This window comes from Ursus arctos, unplaced genomic scaffold, assembly GCF_023065955.2.
Source record: "Ursus arctos isolate Adak ecotype North America unplaced genomic scaffold, UrsArc2.0 scaffold_3, whole genome shotgun sequence".
NCBI classification, from domain to species: domain Eukaryota; kingdom Metazoa; phylum Chordata; class Mammalia; order Carnivora; family Ursidae; genus Ursus; species Ursus arctos.
In genome coordinates, this window is record NW_026622985.1 from 86,287,090 (window position 1) to 86,305,288 (window position 18,199).

The 18,199-nt window shown below is 38.7% G+C and overlaps 1 protein-coding gene across 2 annotated transcripts in view; it reads left to right on the forward strand.

Annotated features, from left to right (window-relative positions):
• CHRM2 (cholinergic receptor muscarinic 2) overlaps positions 1-17,486 on the forward strand; it is a 142,574-nt gene extending 125,088 nt beyond the window's left edge. For both annotated transcript variants that reach the window (XM_026514315.4, XM_057304298.1), the window contains exon 3: positions 11,055-17,486. In XM_026514315.4, coding sequence (XP_026370100.3) covers positions 11,101-12,501 — 1,401 coding nt within the window. In that variant the 5' untranslated portion in view covers positions 11,055-11,100 and the 3' untranslated portion in view covers positions 12,502-17,486. The remainder of the gene's footprint in view (positions 1-11,054) is intronic.
• Positions 17,487-18,199: the final 713 nt, after the last annotated feature.

The following is an 18,199-nucleotide window of genomic DNA, read 5'->3' on the forward strand; positions in this document are numbered from 1 at the left end:
TTAAATGATAATGAACTTAATAATCATGACTTCTTAATAAGCACCCACTAAGAGCCTTGTGTATTATATATATATATTTTTTAAATTCTGAATGATAAATTTTATTTTCCACCTCCCTTAAATGTGGAAAGGGAGTCAACAGATTTAACTTCACATAAGTAGAATGTAGCAGAGATAGGTTTTGGTCTTAGATTCAACACCAAATCTGCTGTATTCCAAGACCCATCCTAGTTATCTGTGGATAACTCCTACAGAGAGAAAAGCTAGACCAGGCTTAGGGGGCAAGGAGGCCAGCCTTCCTGTTTGCGTGTCTCTTAGAAGGATATCCAGGCTGGTGGCCTTTGCTGCTGTCTTCCTCAAGAGGAAGTGACATTTGTGAAAGAATTTCCCTAGACTTAGACCTTCTTAAGAGCAGAGACATTCTTTCTTTCTTTTCTTCCTCGATGTGTCATTATCCCTTCTTCATCAGCTAAAACTCTTCACACACACTTGCACACACAGTGGTTAGGTGAGGGAGTCCAGGGGAAATTCTCTTAGTTTGCTATTTCCTTTCACTTTGAGTTGTTTGGGGGATTAATTAACCACAGAATTCTAGTCTAACATGTTCTCTTCAAGGTCCAGCTGTGTATAGTCCTGCCCCAGGAGAACACAAACTAAAACTGCTCTGCTGATGGTACAATTGTACTTGAAGGAAAAACATCCCACCCAGCAGATCTGTGCACAAGCCCCCATCCAGGCATAGCCTGTCTATCTGATGATCTCCGCTTCTCATGCATTGTTCAGGTACAGACAACGTATTTAAATATCTCAGCAATGTGAACTGCTCGAAGTTTAGCTGCTTTTTCTTGGATGACAAGGTGGAGCACGTAAACTGTCCTGGGGATGTTTACTAGCCAAGACACTGTAATTTGAGAAAGGGAGTGTCACTGTCATGGCTCTCACTCTGGGCACAGTCAACAGGAAGCCTGCCTCCTGAGGAAAGAGAACAGGACTAGCAAATCCTAGCTTAGTCTGAATGAGAGCTTTGATTTTCCGAAGTGTTGAGAGAGTCATAAGAGTTGGGGGAGCTGGGAACTTAAATATTGAAATAGGCTTGAACTAATGGTGCCCAGAGAGGAGAGGGGAGTGTGGAGGAAGAGAGGGTGAGGCAGCAGTAGTGACATACACTACAGACATTCAATATGGCGTGGTTCCCGTGGCTACCACCGGGCAAGTGATTTCCTTGCGAGCTGGTAGAAGGATGGACTGTCCTGATTTACCACTTAAAACTTGATTCTCTCCAACCAACTTGCTTGAACTCTAAATTAGTGCTTTAGATACAAAATCTTTGCTGAGTTGTTGCATCTTTTTGTGTGTCCCCATCTCGTTGCTGTAGATCATTTAGACTTGAATCTTCTCCGTGCTCTCATTTCTTACGTTCTGTGGGATAACATGGTGGTCATTTTGCTCCGTTCTAGAAATAGGCTGCAATCAGACTCTGAGGAAACAATCATTTTGTCTTTCGACTGGGAACAATTAAAACAGTTGCTGCGCATTACTGTCTACACTTCATTACTATTTTATTTTTATAGTGTCACGGAATCTGATGTGAGTCATAGGCATATGAGGCCTGTGTCATTTCTGTCATTGAAAAGCTGAAGAACCCAGATTTACCCTCATGGAGGTGAATTCATTTCTTGGGACTCCATGCCTACCTACATTCTGGGTGTTGCTACCAGAAGAATGATTGTGTCTGTTAAGCTTACACTTAAGGGTACATTTATTTAAAGAGGAAAATCATGTCTATAAAATTCAGTACAGTTTATTTTTCATATGTATATTTTTATGAAAAGAGCAACACATGTATTGATTTTTTTTCCTTTTTGTCCTTAAACAATATAATATTAAGTAGAGATGTGTTTACAATAAATATAGATTCCTAAGTATGGCCAAATGTCTTTTTCTCTACTTACCTGTTATAAGATGTGTTATCTAAATTTGCCTTTTCTTTGTACTCAGAAGAAGAGAAATTAACTTCTGTATGTGCCTCCTAATCTTTTCATGATTTCTGGTCCCATTAGTTCTTAACTATCTGAATCTGAAGAGTAGTTCAGAGGAAAAATACTAACTTGCAACTCTTCTAGCTTCTCCCTGACCCTAAACTGCTCCTTACTTCCCTTTTCAAAACTGTCCTTGACCTACTATCCGAAGTTCCCTGTTGCCTTGTGTTCTGCCTCAGCTTCCAGTGGAAGGCACGTGTGCCATTGAAAAGGATCCCTAAAGGGATGCATTGTTTGCAGTTGCTCAGCTTTTCTGGAACAACAGCTTTCGTTCTAGAATTTTCTGTCAGAGTCATAACAAGCCTCAACTCCTCTGCAAATTTGATTCACATGTTTAATTCAAAGCAATGAATTAACTAATTTAGAGTTATTAAACCAGAAGCCTGCCGACTTTAGGGGAAAAAAAAACAGAACAAAATTTTTAAAAAGCCAACTATACACATTTCCAACTTCTCAAGACAATGAGAAAGACACAGACATCAACTCAAATACAGCTGCCTAATCATATACAACTTTTAGTAGCTCTCTGAGGATTGCTTCCATTTTCCTTTCACTCTCCTTGTCAGGACATAATAACCTTTAGACAGAGGGCTTTCTCTAGCTCTGCGGCTGTTGGTCCTAGAGCGCACCGTTTGGTCAGCACCATTCAGGAGATTATGTTCATCATCAATACTGAGTTCTGTCAGATTCCTAGGACAGAAAAGGAAGGTGCACCAGTGCTTACTCAGATGGATTTTCATTTTGAAAAGTCAAAAGAATGGTTTATTCCATACCGTGTTTTCTTTAGAGCCATCCAGACCTCTTTTCCTTTTTGGCATGAGGTACATTGTGTGGAAAAATAACTAAAATGTGCCACGGACTCAAAGGCAAGGACTAAGGTATTCGTTAAACCATTTTAAGGTCTCTTTCCCTCTTAGTCATGACATATTTCTAGAGTAAGTGTTGTTTAGGATGTGTTTTAAAGAAAGGAAAAGATAGTTTGGCGAACAGGGAGTGAAAGTCTGTCCAGCATCACTAAGAATAGTGTGTTTGACAGGCAGCCAAAACTGCGAACATGTGTACATTGTAATAAGGGCTTGAAGGTTCTTTAAGGTTTTTACCTTGGAAAAACTCATGAATTCTCTTGTATTTGTACTGGTGTGGGGATCAGATTGCTGTTTCTGCTACTTTCACTCTTTTTCTACCATTTGCTTTTACATTTTTTCCCTTTTTTACAAAAGTACAACTTGCATATAGTAAAGTGCACAAACCTTAAGGATACAGCTTGATAAATGCAATTTGGGTGTGGTTTTCTTTTTTCAAATATTTTGCATATTGCATATCCGGTAAAGTCTGCAGTTCTGTGCTGAAGTTTTCTAAATGAGAACAACCCTACACATTGCTTCCAAAATACTTTTGACGTATCTTTTGAGACAGAATTAAAAACCCAGTATAGGTGAGGTCACAGCTCAGTCTTACTCTGTGTTTCAAAACCTACAGCTTGTCAGGCTCAGTGCACTGGCGTGAACACCCCCCATGAGTATATTGTGCTTTTCTGAGAAATGTAATATAATGCAGAATCTTGAAAACATAGTAAATATATATATTTATATTACATGTATTATATATATAAATGTCACACACAAACGGTGAGGGGAGTAAGAAAAAGAGAAAGAGAAGAGTGATAGATCTACCAGGAAAGGCATCCGGGGAAACGTCTGTATTTTTCACCCCAATCTGACCAGCCTTCCTCCATGGATTCTGAGTCTTGACCATTAATCGTTATATTGGCCCAGAGTTGTTTTCGGTAGCTGGAAATTCCATCAGTAATTTGTGTCTCCCTGAGAGTATAAGCTCCTTGCGGACAAGAATGTGTTCGATTTTGTTTGGTCATTCCTTCCTCCTTCACTTCCATCCTCTGAAGCCCTTGAAGGTATATGAAGATCTGTTCACAGCAGAAATTCAATAAGGTGTTTTAGAATAAATAAAAAAACAAAAACAGAGCTAGCCCTGGTTTCCGAGGAGGGCCCCTGTTGCTCCTGCAGCCCCCACCCCACCATAGCTGCTCACGTAGTGAAATTCAGGAGTCATGAAAAATCTCTCGGTATGTGTACTCCCTCCTAATATGTTCTTTGGCTAAAGGGAAGCCTGATTAAAATTGGGGGGGGGGTGGAAATTTACTCCATTTCTGTCTGATGTTGTCAAAGTACCAGAGTGTGGAATGTCAGTGTTCAGCTCTCAGAGCTGCACTGTCCCCCCAAGCCCCAGGTCAGAACTCTCCGTTTCTTGTAAGTAAAATGGAAAGATACTCAAGATTTGTAGGGGTCATCATAGTATAGGCAAACTGTGTTATATCTACTGCATTGGTATCAAAACTGAAACTTTAAAGAAGGGGATTTTTTTCCTCAGACTTCCTTAAAATCTCTCCCTATTTCTCTTGCCTTTCTTTTTTTCTCCACCATCATTCATGGCAGGTGTGATGGATCGTTGGTGTAGGAACAATTCCAAAGCCTATCATTTACCTGTACCAATGCTATTTATAAACTAGTGGGATTAATTGCATGTGTAGAAGATCTAAAACAATACAGGCTGTATGTCCCAATGGTCATCTGTCCGACGTCAGGGTAATCTTACAGTTACTATCTCATTCATCAGACTATTCTATAATACATTAGATTTATTTTTAAATATATAAATTAAAAACAAATAAGCTCTATTTGCTTTCTCATTGGTGATAACACAGTGTAAACTGACCACATCTCATTCTTCAGTCAGAGAGGAGAGGGTGGGAATGTCTCTGTTAAGCTCCTCAGTCGTAGGTAGTGTTGCTCCTAATGAGAGTCTGACGGTTCTCCAAGACACTATATTGTACCATCCTTGTAGTTTTCATGTTTGCTGTAATAGCAGTATTTTGTACTGAAGCTAGATATCTTGACATAATATTGTTGAAGTAAGTTTTTAATTATTTCAGAACAGTCTGCATGTTTAGCCCTTACACATACAATTTAAAAAGCTACCGTGGGCCTTATCGCACTATCCGTTGAAGGACATTCAGGCAACCCTGGTGAGGCTGACGATTTTATCCCTCGTGTTTGCTCAACAGTTAGCCTGCGTCCCAGTGAAAGACATGGACAGAGAACACTCAGAACACCCTGCCATTTTTGGTAATGTGTTCAAATAGCAGCAGAAATTAGAAATCTATAAAAAGGAATATACACCAAGATTACATTTGAAAAACAAAAGTTAAATAAATATAAACAAGTATAAAGTCAACTTCATGTGACTTCTTGATTTCTTGTTCTGAATTTTTTTTTTTGTATAATTATGTATCTTCTCTCTGGATTCTAGTTATCAATCATGGACTCCCTCTTTTTTTTCCCTGACTTTTCTTATTCTTCTAGAAAACATTTTTTTTTTTATTTCAAGTTCATGTCATGGGTGGCATAGAAGAGTCAGATACCTAAATTTTTTTTTTTTTTTAAAGATTTTATTTATTTGACAGAGACAGCCAGCGAGAGAGGGAACACAAGCAGGGGGAGCGGGAGAGGAAGAAGCAGGCTCCCAGCGGAGGAGCCTGATGTGGGACTCGATCCCAGAACGCCGGGATCACGCCCTGAGCCGAAGGCAGACGCTTAACGACTGCGCCACCCAGGCGCCCCCAGATACCTAAATTTGAACCATGGCCTCAGTACTTGCCAGCTCTTTAATCATTGTCATCTACAAAACTGGAGAAGATGATAATTCTTACCAGGTTATTGTGATAATTAAATAAAATAACGTGCAGGAAATTCTAAAACTTAGGTTAGAATTCATGTGTTGGTAAATTTATGATTAGCTTATTACACTGTGGATGCACCTATGAAGAGATCATTATATATCAGGCATGCTGCCTCGCTTGGGCAGGGTGTGGAGAAAATCCCATTTTTTAATTTAATTTCCATTGTGTATCTAAATACATATCAGAATTTATTTTTGTAAATCATTTTGCTCAGCATTCTCTCTGTAACTTCTTAAAAATGTTACTGAGCTTCTTTGTGTAGAACTTCTATGTAATTGATATGAATACTTTGGTGAGAGGTTATATATTAATTCACATGGTGACATATTTTTATGATGATTGCTTTTTAGGAAAATGTTTTAAATCTTAAATGTCATGTATTTACATAATCAGGAACCTTACTTACTATTCGGTATCTTATTGTGAACAGCTCCTGCCCAAAGTCACTATTTTAGCCTGGACACGATGATCTTCCGTTGTCTGAACCAAGGACCTGACTTGAATTTGGGGCAAAAGGCTTAGTCATGGCAAGTTAAGGAATCAATATTTGGGGCACACGTTTGCTGCCAAGTAAGATTGCTCCTCAGACAAACAGTAAATATTTGTAGCAGAATCTGGAGTCAGGCACTCGGGGGTTGAATCTCAAATAACTTTGTTCTTTGATCTTTTGTTCAAGTTCTTTGATCTTTTGTTTATATAGAAAAGCATATAATAATAATAATCACTTCAGGAGTTGCTGTGAAGAGTAATCATGTTCAATACCTATTAATTATTGTCAATATATTGTCATCGATGATCTAATGTTATTGATAACTTAATATCATGGATAATGATAATTTAGTATTACCATTCCCACTACACCTCCTCCCTCCTAGTCTGTTCACCCCCCATACACACAATTTTCTGTTAACTATTAAGAAAAGTGATTAATTTATACCCACTTAGCAAATGGAAATATTAATGGCACTTACTTAATGTTAACATTTATAGATCATGGTTCAGAGACATTATCTCACTTTGAACTTTCCCACAGCTCCAGAAGAAAAATAGGGTGATTATTATTCTTGTTTGAGAAAAAAAGAAAATTAAGGTTCATGGAAGCTTAGTGACATGATCAGACTCTCACAGCTAATAATTAAGAGCAGAGATTAGCACTCGCAACTTTGCAAAGATAATATTAAACCATTATGCATTCCTCACTGCTATGTATAGAGACTCAAGTAATAAAGAAAGTAAGGCCAGAGAAATGTTTTTCTCATAAGTTTCCATGATACTTTCAAACCTTACTCATATGCTAACATTGTAAAATACAAATGGGTTGGTGAACACTTGCCATATTCAGATATTGAATCCTGGAGATCATCTTCATTGTTTAGTCTGTTGTGATCACGTTATTTCATCAATGATGTCACAGTTTTTGCTTCAATAAAACCCTGCGGTGCCACACCAGAAGTAAAAACTTCTCCAGAAATGTAAACAGCAGAGGTGGGAAGAGGGTGATGAAAAGAAGCTGTTTTCTTTGATAGAAGCGCCGCGGGCCTTCCATAGCTGTGCGTCACGTGGGGAGACAGGAACGCCATCCCTCAAACGTTTGTGCTTGTCTCTGAGTGAAATGTTTTCCATTTTTACATATAGCCTTAGTATAAACGAGCAAATACTAGAACTCTAAGAATTTAGAGGAGATTGATAGCAACAAAGTATATTATATAAATTTGCTGTGTTCTACCTGTGTAAGAATTCCAGGTCCCCCAGACAGCATGTGGCTTAGCTAGAAACCTTTGGGTATAACTCGCCATTATACAAATGCCTAGCAATTTCGGATAAAGTATAATTCTCAAGTGGAGAAGGGAAACAGAGAAAGAGTATCTAGCTCAAAGGTAAGGATATTAGTTTTAGTGGCAGACTTTTTGCTCTGTAGCCTTGAAACCGAGAGTGATCACTTCAGCTTCTTCTGTGGCCTCAGCTTCTGTCTTCAGATCAAGGGGGTGATAGGATGTTTATATATTTTAGAGTTGTTAATTTAAGTGAGATAATGTATGTTTGAGAGTCCCAAGACTGTTTTCTTTTAGCTTTTTGGATTCTTTGTTTTTGGGTTTTTTGTTTGTTTTTTTAGCTGAAATGTAATGCACGCTCATTGTAAACAAGAAGAGGGAAAAAGGAGGAAGGAGAAAAACAAACTAGCAAATAAACAGAATCGTTACATCTCTGTATTACTGTGATGTTTTAGAATAATAATAGGTATTATTCTTAGCACAAGCAATGGCAAAGGCCAGATGACTGTGGACAAATCACTTACTCTTACCCTTTCTTAATCTACAAAATAAAATATCAAACTAGTTTATTTTTTGACAAAATGTCATATTTATACATTATTCTCCAGGGGAAGTCACCAGAAGGCTTTTTGAAATGAAAATAAATATAGTCCTACATTTTAGTAAAATGAATGTGAAGAATGAAGTGTCAAACAGGACATTCAGAAAGTAATGTTTGGTGTTTTTCAATCAAAATTTATTAAAATGAACAATTTGTGAAATGTAAATATAACTCAATTCAAAAATTGTCAATGAATTTAATGAATAGACAAAAGCAAGCTGATAAGCTAGTTAGAATTCTGTCTTACAGTTACCTTAGCTAATAAGGTATCATCAGAATCAGTGATTGGATTAGTGAAATTACATTGTTCAAATAAATTTCATGAATAAACAGTTGTATGAATCATGACCAAAAAAAAAAAGTGCTGTTAAAGAGAAATGTTACTGAAACAATTCCACTGGATAAGTAAATAGAGATTGGATTAATAGTACTAATTATTAATCCTGTTTTGATTTGATAAACGTTTTTGAGCACCAATTACATTTGAGTCAGGAAGCTGGATGGTAGAGCTAGGAAGACTCAGAAGCCAAAATTCACTGCTTTTCCAGGGAAGGAAGAAAATCCTAGATAGGTGTATCAATCAGTGTGCCGTGGGTCAATGTATGAACAGGGGATCTGTAGAAGTGGAAACCTAAGGGCTACTAACTACAGTAGTCCTCCCTTACCCGCTGCGGGGTACGTTTCAACATCTCCTGTGGATGCCTATTGTGTTATCTGTTAACAAAACCAAACTCTTCATAATACCCAGTGAGGAACAGAATATTGGAGAAAGTGTTTCCTCCTACATGTAATACACAAGAGACACTGGGAATGTTTATGTGATGGGTGAGGACCAAGCCCAGAGAAATAGGTTGTGGTATACAAAACCAAATTTTAAAAGAGATAACACAGGAGAGGTCTTAGAAGTGTTTCCTAACATGGCTTACCATTCTGAATCCAGAGGTCTGGAGTGAGCCTGAAATCTACATTTTGTTTAATTACAAAAGGATATATTCATAATGGACTCATTGGGCAGTATTCTGAAGCACTTGATGTCAAGAGTAAATGACACTTTGTAAGACCCTTTTTCTCAGCGCAGTAACTGACATGTATAATTTTGGAAAGTAAAATGGTAAGTTGCACCTTCATTCACATCGTTTCCTTGAGCAAACTCTTCGGTGTTTCCTCAAGACCTACAGATTCCTATCATATATGTAATCGCCTTTGTGCTTAAATGGAACGCTGTTCTGTAATATTATGAGTCTTGCTTTGATCATATCGTCTTCTAACTATAACTTTCCACGACAATGCCAGAACACATGTATCTGCCTTTTTGTTTTAACAGCTGCATACTATTCCATTGTAAGAGTATTCCATAGTATGTTTAACCAATCCTCTGTCGGTGAGTCATTTTAATATTTCTAAGGGTTTTGTTTTTGTTTTTGTTTCTGTTTTTGTTTTTGTTTTTGCTGTAACATTTCTGAATGAACATCCCTGAGTAGACCTCTGTGCACATTTGTGTAACTATAGCTGAAATAGGACTTCCTAGCTGCAGTCTGTCACCAGACTTGCTTGATATTGTCTGAAAAATGATAATGATGTGTTTATTGAAACTCAGCAGTGTTTGGCAGCAGAAAGGACACTCAGGTTTCATCACTACTTCTTCGGCAACCCATGGCTGCCACCAGAGCGCATACATCTCCCACACAGGGATCTTGTCTTCATCATCACTGAATATCCAGCCTATAGCAAATGCCTAATACAGAGAAGTCACTTAGTAGGTATGTGAGGACAAAGTGAATGAGTAAATTCTCGAGCAAACTGAAGTTGGTTCATAGTCTTATCTCTGTGATTGACTCGATATGTGACCTTATATAAAGTACTGACTCTTTCTGGGCTTCAGTTCCTTCTTCTGACAAACAAATGTAAATCCCAGCCAGACTGCACCAAAGATTTGGCAGGAAGAACAGTAGAATAATAAATTTGGTAGTGACTTGGAAAATAAAACGTTCAGAGAAGTCACATAATCATTGTCAGTATGCATTTAATAAACAACTTTTTCTGCAGGGCATGGAATATTGGAAATGCTAGCTATGTGATGCTAACTACAAGTGTAAAATGGAGATCAGAGAAAAATAATAGTCTGTGGGGGAAGGGTATTGACTAACGAATTATTATTATCTTATCTTTGTTAGTATCAGTGTCAGTATCATTATGAAAAAGGCTTAAAGCTTCCAGGTGGATAGGTGCTATTGGCTATAAAAGTGACATATTCAATATTTTAAGTTTTATGCTTTCTTCTTCCTATCGGCTTATTAATTTTTATGTATATACCAGAAACCTCTTGATGCTTCGGAAAGTCTAAAGGGTAATTTTAGTTCATTCATTTTAATTCATCAGTAGTATACTCAGGGGCGCCTGGGTGACTCAGTCACGTAAGCACCCGACTCTTGATTTCGACTCAGGTCATGATGTCAGGGTCATGAGATCGAGCTCCACATCAGGCTTTGCGCTCAGTCGGGGTCTGCTTGAGATTCTCTCTCTTCTCTTCCCCTGCCCTTCTCCCCACTCATGCTCTAAATAAATAAATAAATAAAATCTTTAAAAAACTTTAAAAAATAACATACTTAGTTAAATTGACTAATGATAGACAGATATTCATATCTAGATATGGACACATTCAAAATGTTATCAGACTTCAAATACGTTGCCAGCCTGAAAGGATCTTTTGAATCCTCCAGTTAATGTCTTTGCCTTTTATGTGGGGAATTGAGGCAGATAGGCACAATAAACATGGAGCAGAAGGAATGAAGATTTTGGAGAAAAAATTGTGGTTCAAAAGGAAGAAATCTGATATATTTTAACCCAGTGTTTATATTTGTTAATTTTATTCTATTTCCCTGCAGGTTTAAATGTGTATTTGGCTACTGGCTACTGATTAGCGAACACAAAATGAATAACTCAACAAACTCCTCTAACAATGGCCTGGCTCTGACCAGTCCTTATAAGACATTTGAAGTGGTGTTTATTGTTCTTGTGGCTGGATCCCTCAGTTTGGTGACCATCATTGGGAACATTCTGGTCATGGTCTCCATTAAAGTCAACCGCCACCTCCAGACCGTCAACAATTACTTTTTGTTCAGCTTGGCCTGTGCTGACCTCATCATTGGTGTTTTCTCCATGAACTTGTACACCCTCTACACTGTGATTGGCTACTGGCCTTTGGGACCTGTGGTGTGTGACCTTTGGCTAGCCCTGGACTACGTGGTCAGCAATGCGTCCGTGATGAATCTGCTCATTATCAGCTTTGACAGGTACTTCTGTGTCACCAAACCGCTCACCTACCCAGTCAAGCGGACCACGAAAATGGCAGGTATGATGATTGCAGCTGCCTGGGTCCTCTCGTTTATCCTCTGGGCCCCGGCCATTCTCTTCTGGCAGTTCATCGTAGGGGTGAGGACCGTGGAGGATGGGGAATGCTACATTCAGTTTTTCTCCAACGCTGCCGTCACCTTCGGTACCGCTATCGCAGCCTTCTACCTGCCTGTGGTCATCATGACTGTGTTATACTGGCACATATCCCGAGCCAGCAAGAGCAGGGTAAAGAAGGACAGGAAGGAGCCTGTGGCCAACCAAGACCCAGTTTCTCCCAGTCTGGTACAAGGCAGGATAGTCAAGCCAGATAACAACAACATGCCTGGCAGTGACGACGGCCTGCAGCACAACAAAATCCAGAATGGCAAGGCCCCCAGAGATGCGGTGACCGAAAACTGTGTCCAGGGAGAGGAGAAAGAGAGCTCCAACGACTCCACCTCCGTCAGCGCTGTCGCCTCTAACATGAGAGATGATGAAGTCACCCAGGATGAAAACACAGTTTCCACTTCCGTGGGCCATTCCAAAGATGAGAACTCGAAGCAAACGTGCATCAAAATCGTCACCAAGACCCAAAAAGGTGACTCGTGTACCCCAACTAATGCCACTGTGGAGCTCGTTGGTTCAGCAGGTCAGAACGGAGATGAAAAGCAGAGCATTGTGGCTCGCAAGATTGTGAAGATGACTAAGCAGCCCGCCAAAAAGAAGCCTCCTCCTTCCCGGGAGAAGAAAGTGACCAGGACGATCTTGGCTATTCTGTTGGCTTTCATCATCACTTGGGCCCCATACAATGTCATGGTGCTCATTAACACCTTCTGTGCGCCCTGCATCCCCAACACAGTGTGGACGATTGGTTATTGGCTCTGTTACATCAACAGCACTATCAACCCCGCCTGCTATGCACTTTGTAACGCCACCTTCAAGAAGACCTTTAAACATCTTCTCATGTGTCATTATAAGAACATAGGCGCTACAAGGTGAAACACCTTTGTAGAGAAGGAAGGTGGTCAGGGGAGCTTGGGAAAAAGAAAAGGGATAGAAGAGCTCCCAGTTTTAAAAATCTCTGCCATTGCACTTTATAGTCTCATTACGGAATGTGCAATTAAGGAGCCTAACAGTGACACTTTTGTCGTGCCTATGCTCCAGTTCGAGAAACCTGCACCTTATAAACCCTGTCAGTTTAGGAGCAATGAGACCATGAAAGAGACATGTTGGAATTGTGGATTTGAGGGACAATCTATGCTTTCTTGTACTCTCTTGAAGAAGGGCTTCTGAATCTACAATTTTATCTCTGCACAAGAAGAATAACCTCCCTCCTTTTTTTCCCTTTTTTTTTTTTTTTTTTTTGTTCCTGGGTGTCCATACAAGGATGAAATGCCACAGTTACAAGCTCACATGGAGACTTAAACATAAGGAAATAGACATCACACAATGGAGAAGTGAAGAAAGAGAGTCCAAACAGGATGTAGAAATGGTCTCCGGAGTGTTAAGCCTATATTATTCTTTTGTTACAGTTTTATTTGGAGAGTTGCAACATAATAAATGCTCTTTTCCCCTTACCTTTCCCTCTTCCCACCATCAAAAGAAAGCAAACAAAAACCCTAACTAGATCATATCATTATTTTTCTCATTATACCATTGGCTTTCGTACTTCCTTGTTCTACATTGTATAAGGGCAAAAATCTGCAGGACTTCCACTAACTACAACCAAACACAGCCATGAAGATGGGCCTTTCACTCCTGCCCACTGTGTCGTTTGCATTCTTTGGGGTATAAAAGCCTATAAACATTCAGTTGGCTTAGGATCCTTCGGGTGAAATGTTTTCACCAACCTGGTTTTCTCCCACACGAGCTTCTTATGTGAATGCAATAGCCTACCTAAAACCTAAACATGCTTGAGAAACCAAAGTCATTTTTTAAACTGAGGTTTTGTCAAATTAAATAGTAGTCATTTTTAGTTGGAGAAAGTTTACTGAGGCCAGATGTATTTTGCGAAAGGCAAGTGGAAGGCAGAGAGGGCATTCTGTTTTAACCGGAATTTGCCCGACCCGTGTATGAAATGCTGACTTGAAAAACATGACCTTCTGGCCTTTGTCAGCAGGACGAAGCTGCTTTACTCATTTGGAATCCTCAGTAGGATTAACGTACTCTCATGGCACCCGTGACCTCTGGGTCAGTCCCAAGAATAAGACCTTCTCTTCAATGCCTGCTAATGAATGATACTCAATTCATCGTCCAGTGAGGTTGTTCGTAGCCGCCCTATGTCCCACTGGAGAAGGAAGAAGTCGTTAAAAAACATTTCCTGAAACCACCTGTTCCATTTTCCTCAAACTGTCAATTCTCTCTAAAATTTCTTAACTTCAAAATTTTGTCCGTAGAAGTATAGTCATCTTTGTGGCACCTATGTGATGGATAACTAATGGAGGCCAAGTGAGATCAGCAAAATCTGAAAAAAAGTGTAGGTAGCTGTGCCTGTGTCACTTCTCATTATCTCTTTATTTCTAGACCATCAAAAGTCAGATCAGAAACTATTACCCAAACAGTGGCTTTCTATAGAATCTTGTCCATGTAGAGAATTTTTATTCGGTACCCCTAGTATATGATTGTACTGATTCACATTTAGCTATTTTTATCCCTCAACTTTTTTTCTTACTGTATGTGCTGTAGTCTTAAAAATCAGATTTTCTAAAGATGGCCCGATAAGTAGAAATCAAACTTATAAAACCCACCCCAAATTTCCTATTTTGCATTTTAGATTTATGGGCCTTATGATATCTTGACCAGTAATATCAATGTGAGTAGCATGATTAATTTTTCAGTATTAAACCTTAGCACTTTAGAGTTGTTTTCTGTGGCTTGCCTCATCGATGTCATCTCAGCAGTTTTGAGAGTTAAAAAAAAAAGCACAAGATAAACAACAACAAAAAAGAACAGTAAGAAGCAAATTGCCAACAATAGTTGTATGTAACTTAGCCTTTATAAAAATAACTTCCTGTTTGAAAAGCTTTAATCATTCCCCCACAAATCTTCTAGGTGTAAACATACAGGATCAGTTCATACAGATTCCTTTACTCTACGGTTATTGTAAATGTTTACAATTTTAAATTGGCATTTATTTTTATTTTATTTCTTCAAATCACTGAATCAGTTGAATGGAAGGGACATTAAGCCAATGGGCTCTTTGGTTTGTTGTAAATGAATCAACTGACTGGCTGAATATTTCACTTACTAGCTTGTTGTACTCTTACGATGTAGATTCAGCTTTAGTTGGGATGAACTCTTTGGACTCAAGGATTCAGGAGTCTGGATTTGAGTCTTTTCTGGTCCACTCTAACAATTCAACTCACAGTGAATCAAACTGCCTCTTGCTTTTCCTTGCCATTACATCCTCCCTGCCTTCCTTCCTCCTGTTCTTGGTCTTCGCCACAGCCACCACAACCTTGTTGAAAGAGAAACAATCACGCATTACAGCAAGGACGTGACTACAGAGCAACACATCATGGAAGCTTTGTCAACTGGAACCAGAGAAATGGGAAGAATACTGAACACGGTAGATGATTAGAAAGACACAGAGATTTATGCAAAGGCTTGCGTGAACTGTTGCTGGATTTGTCTACTTCAGTGGCTCTCATACAGGAATGATTTTGCTCCCCCAGGGACATTTAACAATGTGTGGAGACATTTTTGGTGTTCACAACTTGGGGGAGAGCTACTGGCATCTGGTAGATAGAGGCTGGGGAGGCTGCTATACAGCTTACATGCACAGGATAGCCTCCCCCTCACATGCACACAACTAAGAATTACTTGGCTCAAAGTGTCGATGGTGCCAAAATCGAGAAACCCTGGTCTATTTTAAGGAATTCTGGAGCTTGCTTTGTATACATGGGAACATAATCTTGTATCACTATTAGAATATCAATGCAAATTGCTCACCTGTTTCAAAAAGTTAATGCTCACCAATTGTGTATCAGACACACTGTCATCCATGAGTCTGGTGTATTTGTAATTCACAGATCGGGAACACAGGGGACATCGACATATCCAGAATTACCAGACCATGCACATAGCACATTGTCTCCGACATCTTCATGTCCCATTATGATTGCTACAGAGTCTAGTCAATTGAGGTTGCTGGTAATTGGCCATTGAAATGATTGCAGTTGATGTGGTCAGTTTCTATTAGAGCTGCCACTTTTCCTTTCAAAAACATTGAGAGACTCTTTCAGAAACAATATGACTCACCTCCTTTATTTTCACTGGAAAGGTGAATATCTGTCAAGAATTTCTTCTCTCCTCATAGCAATAATGTAAATATTCCAGAGTGGTCTTAGAAGAAGAGGAGATTAAGAATGTCAAAAAGCCAGTTCATTTCTTTAAAAAAAAAAAAAATGATTCCCCTTTTACCAGTTCACATTAATTTAGTATCAGCTTCCAAGTGTTAGGACAAAGTCACCAATATAATAAGTCACATGGGATAAGCTTTCCCATTTGAATGTGGAAGCTGGAGATCCCACATACTTCTGCTCCTTATCCATTTGCTGCTTTTTTGATCCTGGAGATCTGACATTGGGGAAGACGGAAATTCAAAATGATGGCAACATATACTTAGAAATGCAATTTACTTTTATTTTCTCCTACTTAGTTCACTGGTAGCTGCCTTTCCCCAGTTTGATGATACCCCTTTCAACAACCACAGCACTGGTGTTGCAAATAGATTAGGGAAGCACCCAAAGCTGGATGAATTGTGCACAGTGTATTTTCAGCATGTACATACAATACCATGCCTTTTAAATATGCTTCTTTTAAAAGGGTGCACGCTGCAGCATGAACTGTGTGCATATTTAATGTATCTTTCTGGAATATGCTGTATGCTTAATATACATATTCTATAAATAAAGTAATGAACTGTATCATAGAAATACATATTTCTGTATGCAAATAAATATATTATACACAAAATCTTAATATGCAAATGGTATATGTTGCTAGAGAGAGTAACAAGACTAGATTTTATATGCCCAATTTTTTTTGAAGTAGTACTTGCTTTTGAAGGAAGAGGTTTAAGAACAGCCAAAATCCTACCCATATTACTATTAAGCTGTTTTATAATCTTTGAAAGCATGGCACTGATTTTAAATATCTCTTGGAGGAATATATTAATAAATCTTTGCTGGTGTCATCCCATGTGACAAGAATGCTCTTTGCTCCTGTGCTCCTGACTGGCCTGTGACTAGAATCTTTCTGGCTGTTACTGTTCCAACAGCTGTGTTGATCTCACGTCTGATTGCCTGATGAGATTGCAACCAATTCATTGACATACAGCTTTGCTCTCCTCCAAATTAACTGATTTTTGTCAAATAAAAAATAATCAGACAAGGAGGAAAGGATGACCTTCAGAATGTTTTTCATTCTGTGAAGCAAGGTAAAAAAAAGAAAGAGAGAGAGAAAGAGAAAGAAGAAAAAGAAACATACAAGCACCATATTTTATAAACCATTCTTTTCAGTTTGAGTCCAATACAACATCCTATACATTAAATGCCAGAAGTTTCTAGTGTAGTATATTACGGGTTTCTCCAAGAAATGGTGAAATAGGTGGTTTGTTTCTACAGTTTCTCCACAGCACTTTCTCCATAGCCCTACATTTTCTCCATAGTACTTCTCTTCCTCTCCTTGTTGCCCACTCAGCTACCCACATTCCCCAGAACATTTTCTTTGGCTCAGTAGCATGAGTTCCTATGTAACAAATACTGTTACGATTTTAGTTGATATGGGGCATGCCATCCCAAGAGACACTTGCATTTTAATAAAAAAGCAGAAACACTGAACATCTGCAAGATCCCTATTAGTCTTTAGTTACCAAGGTAGGCAGTGGGGGAGATGATTTTCAGTGAATTCTAGTTCTCTGTGCAAATTTTATAACATGCTTTGCCGTCTGTCCCCTTCCTAAATTTTGCCTGTTGTGTCACCGTCCACCTTGTGCATTGTTGTCTCTTATCTGAACCAGATAAGAAGAAACTGCTAGAAAACAGAAGAAAATTTGCTAGAAAAACAAATGAAAGAAAAAAATTGAGTTTTCTATCAATTCTCATTAGTTTCTTATTGGTCCAGTGAAATGTTCTCATTTCATTTTTTAGAAGTTGACTGAATACTCTATCAATGAATTGTCCAACGTTATTCCTGACTAGGTGGTTGTAAATACCGAGACAGGAAAAACATCTTGCCATCATAAAGGAAGAATTTTCCACGTTATACCACGTATCAGTCTTTTTCAATCAAAAATTGAAGAAACAATGTGGTAAGTTGTGGAATATAGAAATTTATTAAATAAGTGGCAGTCTATAAAATCTGTTCTCTGGCTTCCTAAACACATGCACAGTGAGCCTTGGGAAATCACAGGGACAAAAAAAAAGGCATCCATCTTCTGAATTCGCACCATTTACCTGGCAGTTCATCCTCATCCTTAAACTATACCTTTACTGGAAATGTGCATATTTGCAGAGATTTTATTGATGGATTTTTTAGAATGAGTATCTTTTTTGATTGAAGTCATTATTATAAGATAAGGGATGGATGGAGTTGGTGAATAAATTATGCTGTCTGTGTCCAGGAAGAATTACAATGGATTGCCGAGGCGGCCAGGTCAAATCTGGATAACAGTTGAACTAGTTGTACAAAAATA